The sequence below is a fragment of the Hylobates moloch genome, unplaced genomic scaffold (assembly GCF_009828535.3).
Source record: "Hylobates moloch isolate HMO894 unplaced genomic scaffold, HMol_V3 SCAFFOLD_9, whole genome shotgun sequence".
Lineage (NCBI taxonomy): Eukaryota > Metazoa > Chordata > Mammalia > Primates > Hylobatidae > Hylobates > Hylobates moloch.
The window spans coordinates 54,236,482-54,248,563 of record NW_026652284.1 but is presented as its reverse complement, the minus strand read 5'-3'; the positions used below and the strand labels follow the sequence as shown (position 1 = coordinate 54,248,563).

At 42.0% G+C, this 12,082-nt stretch overlaps 1 protein-coding gene across 5 annotated transcripts in view; it reads left to right on the top strand.

The window, feature by feature from the left end:
• Positions 1 to 1,860: 1,860 nt before the first annotated feature.
• Positions 1,861 to 12,082, top strand: part of UBE2W (ubiquitin conjugating enzyme E2 W) — an 87,711-nt gene continuing 77,489 nt past the window's right edge. For 3 of the 5 annotated variants that reach the window (XM_032759859.2, XM_032759858.2, XM_058443743.1), the window contains exon 1: positions 1,861 to 1,962. In XM_032759859.2, the coding sequence (XP_032615750.1) occupies positions 1,861 to 1,962 (102 nt within the window). Of the gene's footprint in view, positions 1,963 to 10,150; positions 10,184 to 12,082 lie in introns of all 5 variants that reach the window. The other 2 variants (XM_032759861.2, XM_058443745.1) reach the window with 2 other exon arrangements.

The following is a 12,082-nucleotide window of genomic DNA, read 5'->3' as shown; positions in this document are numbered from 1 at the left end:
GATGCTACTTTTTCCATAGGAACAATCAGCTTTTAGGCAAAATGAACCTTGGACGGTAAAAGCTGATCTTCTGAGGTCATAGGAATAAAGATATCTCAAAGAAAACATTGAGACGGAGTCTCGCTCTGTCGCCCAGGCTGGAGTGCAGTGGCGCAATCTCGGCTCACTGCAAGATCTGCCTCCTGGGTTCACGCCATTCTCCTGCCTCAGCCTCTCCGACTGGCGGGCGCCTGTAGTCCCAGGTACGCCCGGCTAAATTTTTTGTATTTTTAGTAGAGACGGGGTTTCACCGTGGTCTCGATCTCCTGACCTCGTGATCCACCCGCCTCGGCCTCCCAAAGTGCTGGGATTACAAGCGTGAGCCACCGCGCCCGGCCTGGAAACTTCTTAAGTTTTCCTCTTTCATTGGAATATGTGGGTTTCCTCACTGTTGTAATGTTGATGACACAACAAGGCTAACACCGGATATGCTTCTGGTTGATTCCGGTTTACCATGAGCATCCAAGCATCCCTCAAGGACACAGTCATTTTGCACAACAAAGGGAAACTCCGCTCATTTCTGGCATTAGGGTGGACATCTGAGAGAGGGGTGGGTATACCACCATAACTTCTCTAGTGATGAATAGTGTTTAATATTACACCATAGACTAGCTGGCGTATTTTAAAGATCTTTTTCCTTTTTGAACACATTTCAGATTAGAGAAGTTCCAGAGAACGTAATCTATTTTAAGAGTGTGAAAGAGTGATATTCTACATTGCTTTCATATCTTAAAGAAATTTCTAAAAAGAAAGCCGAGTCAATAAAATGACGGATTTTAAGCCTTCACTCTGGTAACATAAAAGCCTTCTACTCATTGTGTCTGCCACCTTAATTTTTAAAGATAGAGCATGAGGTGCAAGCTTTTGGCTTCCATTTTCCTCTTATAAACCAATGACATCTTCAGTTGCAGAATAGCTTTTTAAAAACGTGACTTCTGATAAATGTTGGCAGAACTGGTGCATTCCTAAAATAAATTATGTGTGCTCAGCTTTCCCTACCCAAGTTCATCCCTAAATGACCACAAAACTGCCCACCACGAAATAGGCTTAAGAGAAGTCTGGACATAATGGTATAAGTGTATATAACACGACATTGGTATATTTTTAAAAAATTGATGCCTAAGGTCAAATCTGATAATCAAATTTAGACTGCTGCAACAACCGTAACTATTGTTGATACATGCGAAGTTTAAAACGGAAGAGCTGGGGTAAGGGGCAGAAACCGCACACAACAAACTTCCAAATTTTCTCTCCCTTTTCAGGCAAGTTTCAGCTCCACAAATCTAAATACCCTCGCCTTTAAAATATCACTGTCATTCTGCTCTTAAATCCTCATCCCGTTGTACAAGGAAACCTATGTCTCTCTTCCCCAAATTAAGAATACGAGAAGGCTTCCAGGTCTGCAAAGACCGGAAAGCAGCTGCGCAGGAAGTTTTATGGGGCCCCAAGGCTCTGAGAGTGGGCTTGGTGGTATGGAAAACACATCCCAAGGGAAAAATCTGTGAACCGCACAGCTGTGGTTGGAAAAACAAAACGAAATAGGAAAAAAACTGCGCGGAACCGGACGTCATCAGCATTTCGCGGTATACACGAAGAAAACAACCGTAATCGGGTCAAAACTGGAGCCGTGTCTCCTCAGTAACGAGAGTAAATGGGGACCAGACACCGCAGCGGTCAGCCGGACTGAGACGGAAAGTACTCCGAGCGCCATTTACCGCGTCCTCGCCCCGCCCCGTAGCCCCTCCTCCCGTCCGCCCAGCGCGCCAGCCAATCCCTTCGCGCCATCCCCTTCCCATCGCAGGCCCCGCCCCCGCGCCCGGAATGTTGAGCCCCCGCGGCGTGACGCGAGCACGGCAGCTCCTCCCCTTGCGTCTCTGGCCTCGCCGGTCTTGCGGGGATGGTTCCATCATGGCGTCAATGCAGGTGAGAGGAGTTTGCCGCATCTGGGCGGGCCAGGGAGCCGCCGAGAGAGTGCCAGCGTTCGGGCGGGGGTGGCGTCCGCGATTCGGGGACACCCGGGCAGGTTCGGGATCGGTCCGGGTGGCCTGTTTTCCCTCAGCTCGGCGTCGGGGGAGGGGCAAGAGGCGGCGAGAGGCGTTGTGGGGGGTGCGGTATCCGTCGGTCGAAGCGGACACCAGCCGGCCGGGAAGTTGGGTGATAAAGGAGGCTTGGGGGAGAAAGGGCAAAGTCTGGCGTTGGCGGTCTCAGAATCGGCTCCCCGCACACACACACACACACACGGCCGCTGCCAGTCTGCTGCTCGCCAGCCCCAGGGTTGCCTTTACCCCCGCTGTCCCTGGCCCAACAGAAACAGCTGCGCCCGCGGTTGTTGCCGGGGCAGGGGTGGCGAGGGGCTGAGTGCGGGAGCCGGGAATGCGTCTCCGGAGAAGGCGGCTGGCTGCGGACGCCGCTTAGCGGCTTCTGCTCCGGCCTCCCACGCGGGGCCCCCCAGACTGCTCGGCCCCGTCCCTCTCTTCCCTTTGACTCTTAATCCTGTGCCCGTGGGTATCTTCTCTTACTATCAGCCTCGGTATTCTCGCGGACATTCCTCCAGCAGTCCACTGTCTCCTTCTTCTCGAAGCTGACCCGTGTCCACCGCCTGATGGGCGATCTCCCGAGAGTCGAGTCCTCAGCCCCCTTAAACCTCTCGGGATAGCTCGCCCTCTATTTTGTTTCCCCCTACAAGGCCCCACCCTTGCGGTCGCGATAAGGCTATACATCTCTTTGCCCTTATTCCCAGACCTTTAGTGGAACCTTAGTTTGGTAGGAGGCGTTTGTTAACCTGTGCCATATCCACCCGACTTAGCAAGGCGTGGTTTTCTGGCTTTCCAACTTAATTTACTCCTTTTTCCCGAATCTAGGGAGTTGTGGGTTTTTTGTTTTTTGTTTCCAGGCAAAGATGGCAACCACAATTGTAATTTTGTAGAGATTGACTGAGTTATCTATAGCCTGCATTTAATTCACAGGTGAAGACTAGCGGTATCAAAGACATTGGAAGAGAAAATAGAACGCTCAATAGGAGTGTCAGCTGAATACCCTTTAGCGTTTTCATAATATCCCGTTGGGTAAAGAGACCACGTTTTCTTAGAAGTGTTTTTTGCTTTTGTTTCTGGAAGAAACAAGTCTCTGTTCCTCCTCCATTTTTTTCTTTTCTCTGCTAAAAGTGTTTTTCTTCCCTTTTCTGCATCTTCTTCCTCTTTTGTACAAATATAGCTTTGCCTCACATTTACTCCTGTGCTTTTATGTTATTCCCCTTTTAACCTGTTTTCCTTACAATATTCTCTTTACGTTGCTTCTCCCTCTGGACTTGCCTGCAGAACAGAAAAGTTTTATGTAACATTTCTAGTTGAAGAGATGTCACGAATGGTGCAGGGAAAAAACAGGAACAATTTCAGGAAACATTATACTTTACACTAGTCTCCCCAGAGACGTTAGAGAAGTTTCGTCATTTGAGGCCAAAAAAGGAACTGTGGAATGCTAGTTGAACAGTAGATGCAATAGGCTACATTACCACTTAAAGATTTTTATCTGTGTTAAAATTAAAACATTTTTTATAACAAGTTTAAGATTATCTGTATTAAGATTAAAACATTATTTGAGGCTAAACATTAAGATTAAAATCTACAACACTTGTATTTGACAAGAGAACATAGTGTGTCATCTGGTTAGATTTAGTATCTGGAAAAGGCAGATTTGTTTGTAAGAGAGGGGTTGGTAATCTTGAACTTTACATGGTGTCTTTTTTTTTTTTTTTTCTTGAGACGGAGTTTCACTCTTGTTGCCTAGGCTGGAGTGCGATGGGGCGATCTTGGCTCACCGCAGCCTCCACCTCCCGAGTTCAAGCGATTCTCCCGCCTCAGCCTCCTGAGTAGCTGGGATTACAGGCATGCACCACCACACCCAGCTAATTTTGTATTTTAGTAGAGGCAGGGTTTCTCCATGTTGGTCAGGCTGGTCTTGAACTCCCAAACTCAGGTGATCCACCCGCCTCAGCCTCCCAAAGTGCTGGGGTTACAGGTGTGAGCCACCGTGCCTGGCCTACATGATGTCTTAAGAATTGGAAACAAATACTTGATTGACAGTGCAATAGTGCATTTTTCTGTGCCCTAAGTATTACTATCAGACTGTCTTACCACTCTTTTAAGTTTTTCCTTCACCTTGTTCCATCGAAATCTTATCACTCTCTGTCCTTCTGTGTTTTCTGGTTGGAGGAATGGAAAACGGATGCTTCCTATTTTTATTAAAATAAAAAGTCTTTCCCTTTTATTTGTATTTTAAAATATCTAGTGCAGATTTGCTGGTAGTATCTTTAATAATATTTTAATATATGTAAGTCAGGCTGTTTGAAAGACAACCCTACTGTCTGTGTGGTTATTCTGTATCTTTGTTATACAGAATTTATATCCTGACTATCTTAATGGCAACATTTGGCTCTTTTAAGACAACTAGATTATACATAAATCTTCAATCAAATTATCAAATTTGTTTATTCACTGAGCCAGTTATCTTTTGGGGGACCTCTATGTGTCAGACACTTACCTAGGTGCTGTGGTTATAGCAATGAACAAAAGCAGACAAGATTTCTGCCCTTGTGGATTTAATAATAAATAGCCTGGTAAGAAGAGACAGATAAAAAGCAACATATTTAAGTTAGTTGTGTTTTGTTTTTGTTTTTTTGTGTGTGTGTGTGTGTGGAGATGGAGTCTTGCTGTGTTGCACAGGCTGGAGTGCAATGGTGCGATCTTGGCTCACTGCAACCTCCGCTCCCAGGGTTCTAGCAATTCTACTGAGTCACCTGAGTAGCTGAATTACAGGCGCTGGCCACCACGCCCAGGTAATTTTTTTGTGTTTTTAGTGGAGACTGGGTTTTGCCATGTTGGCCAGGCTGGTCTTGAACTCCTGACCTCAGGCCATCCACTGGCCTCGGCCTCCCAAAGTACTAGGATTACAGGTGTGAGCCACCGCACCTGGCCAAGTGTGTATTAGAAGGTGATAGTGCAGTGGAGAAAAAACATGGAGGAAGGCTAGGAAATTGATCATTTGGGGATTTCGATTAGGAAAAAATAAGCTGTAACATGGAATGACCATGTCCTTAACCCAAAAAGCTTTTAGTAGATTTCTTTATCTTACCCACACCAGGATGTTGCTGCTGCTGAAAAAGTTACTTAAGCTCTAAGAGGAACTGTATTTTTTTTTTAAATGCCATATCATACAAATGTAACATGGGATTTCATTACTTGATAATGAGTACAAGAAGTAAGGGTAGACTTTGAATTTCTTATTGGATAGTGTGTATTTTAAAGTTGAGCTAGTTAACTGCTTTAATGTATTCTGTCAGTGCGTCTCAACCATCTTTTAGGTTCTGTCCACATAGAAAGTAAGTTTTGAATAGTACACTAAAGTAGATGAGATTGGGAGGCTAGAAGCACCTGGCAGGCAGCTTCTCATGAAACTCCTGGGATGGGAGATCAGTATTCTGGCACACCTGTAAATGCTGGGGACGCTCTACTCCCTAATATTGCTAGAGTTCTGCCATATACAATTCAAGATAGTGGCTTTCAGACTTACGTGATCCCTTTGAGACATTCTTTACTCATTTTCTTTTTTTCTTTTCCTTCCTAGAAAAAAAGTAATGTATCACCAAGTAGGATTACAGTTAAATTATGTTTTAAGAAACGTTTTCATTTTTGGAGACAGGGTCTCACTGTGTCACCCAGGCTGGAGTGCAGTGGTGCTGTCTCGGCTTGCTGCAGTTTCAATCTCCCTGGGCTCAAGTGATCTTTTCCATCTCAGCCTCCTGAGTAGCTGTGACTACAGGTTTTTGTATTTTGTAGAGACAAGTTTCACTATGTTGCCCAGGCTGGTCTGGAACTCCTGGGCTCAAGCAGTCACCTGCCTTTGCCTCCCAACATCCTGGCATTACAGGCGTGAGCCAATGTGCCCAGCCTTAAGAAACCATCATTAAGAGAATGTTATATTTGTGGCAATACCTAACATTGACAGGAGTTAAACAGATCTACATTTAATTTTGGTAATTCTAAAAATCTTAAAATATTACATGAAAAGTTTCTTGTAGCAAATTTTTAGTTTTAGCATTTTAGGGACTCTGATTATTTGGTAGAAACTTTTATCCCTGAACTGCAGAAGCATTCTTTTATTGAAGTGAATTTTTATGTGATTCTAAACATTTCTGAAAGTGTAGCAGTATTGAGGTATTCTTTTCTCAGGTGAATCCTAAAATTGTATTTTTTTTTGTTGTTAAATGCTTTTTTTATATTTTATAACCTTTTTTTCTTTCCTATGGATTATTTAATGTTATGAAATACTTGACTTCCTGGATATAATTTCTGATTTTAGAATTTAACTGTTTCATTCAGACTTCTCCTAAATTAGCAATTTTAACGTATACCCTGTATAATTTTCTAATTTGACATTCTAGAATTGTTAATTTTAGATACAACCTCCTGTTACGTTGTGTCTTAAGATCTTAGAAAGTCAGTGCATAGTAGTTGATGTTTGTCAACTCTAAAAACAGTGATATAGTTGAGATAAATGGTCAGTTGAATTACCCTTGTAAATTTTCTGCATTTACTTCCTCTCTTACCTAGCTGGGTCTTAGACTGTTAACTGTCAATTTGGAGGGATGGAAGGAGGTTGAGATTTAATAACAGGAGATAAAGTATGAATGTGTGCTTATTTTCAGACTTAGAAATAATGCATTATTTTGGATTATTCACAGCTTTTAAAATTTTTTCTCTCTGAGACAGGGTCTCACTCTGTCACCCAGGCTGGAGTGCAGTGACGCGGTCTTGGCTCACTGCGCCCTTGTTCTCCCAGGCTCAGGTGATCCTCCCACTTCAGACTCCCAAGCAGCTGGGACTATAGACATGCCACCATGCCTGGCTAATTTTTGTATTTTTTGTAGAGATGGGTTTTTTCCCTGTTGCTGAAGTTGGCCTTGAACTCTGGGACTCAGCCATCTGCCCACCTTGGCCTCCTAAAGTGCTGGGATTATTACAGGATGAACCATTGCCCCCAGCCCAGTGCTCTTTGCTCAAGTAATTGGCTATAGTGATTGAGAGAAATGGAATATGGACTTTTACAGACATTACTGTTATAGTACTCATGTTGCCTTGACAGTTAGATACCACGTCTGTTTGTTGATGTCAGTATGAAAGGGTTACAACATAATGAAAAGTTAGAAAATGGGCCAGCATGGTGGCTCAAGCCTGTAATCCCAGCACTTTGGGAGGCTGAGGTGAGCGGATCACCTGAGGTCAGGAGATCGAGACCAGCCCGGCCAACATGGTGAAACCTAGTCTCTACTAAAAATACAAAAAAATTAGCCAGGCGTGGTAGAGCGCATCTGTAATCCCAGCTATTTGAGAGGCTGAGGCAGGAGAATCCCTTGAGCCCAGGAGGCGGAGGTGCCTCACAGTGAGCCGAGATCATGCCACTGCACTCCAGCCTGGGCGACAGTGAGACTCCAGCTAAAAAAAAAATAAAGGAAAAAAAGGATTATTTTTTGAACAGTAAAAATTTACCATTATAATTTTACTCAGTACACAACTATACACATGAGAACAACTTTTTAAAATTTGATACATAAAGTAACCTTGTGTTATAAACTCAGGAATATTTCTTCTTATTTTTTTAGCTATAAAAACTATAAAATAGTTTAGTAAATGCTTAATTCTTGACTGAAAAGTTACATAATTACACCAGTGATTTCTCTGTGATGCCAAACTGTGTTCATTACTTACACCTTCACAACATCAACAGATTTCAGAGCTTAGTTTCTAATCCTAGCTTCACTACTCAGTTACTGTGTAATTTTGAGTAAGTCACTTTCCAGATAAGTACATACTTACCAGCAGTTACTGCTATGTCTCTATTAGAATGAAATTAGGTTAGTTGACTTCCTCTTTTATAAAGAATATGAAGATACTATGAAGAACATTACAGTTAAGGCAAACACATGCAGCAAGAAAATAAGCCACTTGTTTGGTATATAAATGTGAATTTTAAATTATTTCTTTATAGGTACTAAACCTTACTATTATAGAATTGCTTAATAGACTGACCTAAAATAGAATAAAACTAATGCAGAATTTGCTATTTAGGCATGCTTTTTGAAGTGTTAAGTAATGGACAAATATTTACTGTAGTCACTGTGTGCACATTTAAGGGATAGAGGGAAAGTATTTTTTTCTGCCTTAATGAAGCAGGAGATCTAAAGCAGAAAGTAATATCAGATTATCCTTCAAGGCCGGCCATCGCGCCTGGCCTTCAAAGATAATCTTCATTATCGAGGAGAGTTTTTAAGGTGGGATGATCCCAGCATGGGACAAAAATTAGCTGGGTGTGGTAGCACATGCCTGTAGTCCAAGCTACATGGGGGGCTGAGGTGGGAGGATCACCTGAGCTCAGGGAGTTCGAGGCTACAGTGAGCCAGGATTGTGCCACTGTACTCCAGCATGGGTGACAGAGTGAGACCCTGTCTCAAAAAATTTATATAAAAATAAAAAAATAAAGTGCCACTGCACTCCAGCATGGGTGACAGAGTGAGACCCTGTCTCAAAAAATATATATAAAAATAAAAAAGTGGGATGATCTGGCATCTCTCTGAAAATATAGTTCTCCTTAGTATTTACCTAAATTAAGCATTTGTTAGATGAATTTTATTCCATCTATATATTGTTGCTGTCTGCTTCATTATGACTAGTATCTGCAAAATACTTGTTCATGTTTGTCAGGTATTAAAGTGTCCTCGTTTGAAAGCCTTTATTTGTGAATGTAGTTCTTGGCTCACCAAGAAACAGCACATGCTTTCGAGTTGTTTTATTCTAAGAAAAGACTACTTTCATTTAGCTGCTTTTGTAAAACTTCATTAGAGATAAAGAACACAGGCTCTGTAACCAAAAGACCCAAATTCAGGTCCTGTTTCACTACTTTTTGGAAAACTATATTGCACAAAAATCATTATGGAGTGTAGTGGGTAAGACAAAAACAGATTAGCAGATAGGTAAACATATAAAACTGTGTTTTTTATTTATCTTACCCAAACTTGTTTTCTCTAGTATTCCCCATGTTGGTATATAGGCAACTTCATTCCATTTGCTCAGCCAGAAACCTTGGGTTCATTCCACCCTACAGTCAAACCATTAGCAAATTTCTAGCCGCTCTGCTTTCAAAATATATCCAGAATTCAACTGTTTTTCTGAATTCCTGATGTAAATACAGATGACATCCTCATTTCTTGCCTGGATTATATTAGCAGTGTCATACTGGTTTTCCTACTTCTGCCCTCATCCGTTTACTTATCTCTTTAGATTCCCAGTAGATTCTTTCTAAACAAAAGTCATGTCATTTCACTCATAATCCTACTATGACTTCCCTCTCTTCCTCAGAATATAATCCAAAATTCATGTTATGGCCTAGGAGGCCTTAACCTCTTCCAGGTACTGATGTCTCTGTAGCCTTATTGGCCTCCTTGCTACTCCTGTTTGTTATTTTCTCTATTTGGAATGCTCTTCTCACACATCTGGATGGCTTCCTTTTTTTTTTTTTTTTTTCACTCAGAGCTTTGTTCAAATATCTTTTTTTTTTTTTTTTTAAGAGAGCCCTTCCTGACTATCCAATATAAAATAGCTCTCCCATCCCAGCACTAATAATTTCCTTTACTTTGATAAATTCTTCATACCTTTGGCTATTATTTATTAATTGGCTTATTTACTATTTTCTTGGATGTAATCTAGTGCCTGACATGTAGGAGGGTTCAGTAAATGTTGAATAAATGAATAAGTGAGCACAGCTTTTGGAATCAGATAACTTTGGGTTTGAATTCTAGTTTTGTTGTTTAGTAGCTGTGTAACCTCCCACCCCCCAAATATAGGGATGATAAAAACAGATAGGTTATTTCATTTCCTGGATCTTTGGAATTGGTGAGTTATCTTTTAATGCTATATGTTTCCCATTTTAAGCTAACTCTACTAGATGCTTTTGTCTTTTTTTTTTTTTCTGATTTCTAGTCCCTGCACTAGCTATCAATGGAAAAAATAGATTTCCTTTATGACCATGTGTTACATGAGGTCTTTCTTTGTATTTTCAGACCACAGGAAGGAGGGTGGAAGTATGGTTTCCAGTAAGTGTGTGTTTTTTGCCAATCCTCTTCAAAACTTGAGAATTAGTCAGATAAAATTGTGAGCTATTAACGTCCATTTTGACATCCTTTTAATGCACAGTTTTTTCTTCTAATTGAAATATCCACATATCATAAAACTTACCCTTTTAAAGTATACAATTCAGTGGTTTTTAATATATTCAGAACCATCACTGCTGTTTGCAGAACATTTTCATTACCCCAGAAAAACTCCTTATCCATTAGCAGTCAGTCCCTATTTCCCCCTTTCCCCAGTGTCTGGAAACCACTCATCTATTTTTTGTCTCTGGATTGGTCTATTCTGGGTATTTTGTGAGAGTGGAATTATATATGACCTTTTGTGCCTGGCTTCTTTCACTTAGCTGTTTGTTTGAGACAGGTGAGACAGGGTCTCATTTTGTTGCCCAGGCTGGAGTGCAGTGGCACCATAGGCTCACTGCAACCTCTGCCTCCCGGGTTCAAGCGATCCTTCCTCAGCCTCCCTAGTAGCTGGTACTACAGGCATGCACCACCATACCCAGCTAATTTTTGTAGTTTTTTTTTTTTTTTTCTCCTGAGACAGAGTCTTGCTCAGTCTCCCAGACTGGAGTGCAGTGGCACCATCTCGGCTCACTGCAACCTCCGTCTCCCGGGTTCAAGCGATTCTGCTTCCTCAGCCTCCCGAGTAGCTGGGACTGCAGGCGTGCGCCACCACACCCAGCTAATTTTTGTATTTTTAGTAGAGACGGGGTTTCACCATGTTGGCCAATCTGGTCTCTTACTCCTGACCTCAAGAGATGCACCTGTCTCGGCCTCTTAAAGTGCTGGGATTACAGGTGTGAGCCACTGTGCCCAGCTAATTTTTGTATTTTTGTAGAGACGGGGTTTAACCATTTTGGCCAGGCTGGTCTCAAACTCCTGGACCTTGTGATCCGCCCGCCTCGGCCTCACAAAGTGCTAGGATTACAGGCATGAGCCACTGTGCCCGGCCTTAAAAAAACTTTCATATAGACAGTTTCACTGTTGCCCAGGCTGATCTTGAAACTCCCAGTCTCAGCACCCCTCCTGCCTGGGCTTCCCAAAGTGTTGCGATGACTGGCCTGAGCCACCATGCCCAGTTCATAATGTTTCTGAGGTTCATCCATGTTGTAGCTTGTATGAATACTTATTGCTTTTCGTAGCCAAGTAATGGCCCATTTTTTGGTTATACCACAGTTTATCCATTCACCAGTTATTTAAATATCCGATATTTGTGTTTCCTGTTTTCATTCATCAGTGAATTGACAGTTTGGATTGTTTCCCCTTTTTAGTTAGTATGAATAATGCTGTGAACATATATGTACAAGTTTTTATGTAGGCTTGTGTTTTAATTTGTTTTTGTTAATATACCTTGCGTGTAGGAGGACCTCAGTAAATGTTGAACAAATGGGTCATACTGTAACTCTGTGTTTTAACTTTCTAAGTCTATAGAGAAAAAACAATGATTTTTCTTATATACTCGCCCACAACACCTGATTCTCCTTTTCTGACACCAGATATGTGGGGTTTTTTTTCCACACCAAACAATTTTTCAACATCAGCTGGGTGTTCTGCAATTCATTTCTGGCACTAACCAGAGTTAAGGGCTCAGTCTCACAGGACTGGCCCCCACTTTAGACACCAGTCACAAGTTGTAGATTCCTAGGTTACCCACAACTTGTGTCCGACTTGGCTACAAATTGGAGGTTCCCACAACCCCCTTCTTGGATTCATTAATTTGCTAGATCAGCTCACAGAAACCGGGGAAGACAGTATACTCACAATTGCCAATGTATTACAAAGTATATTTTAAAGGATACAATTGAACAGACAGATGAAGCTATGCATATGTGAGGTTTTTTTTTTTTTTTTTTTTTTTTTTTA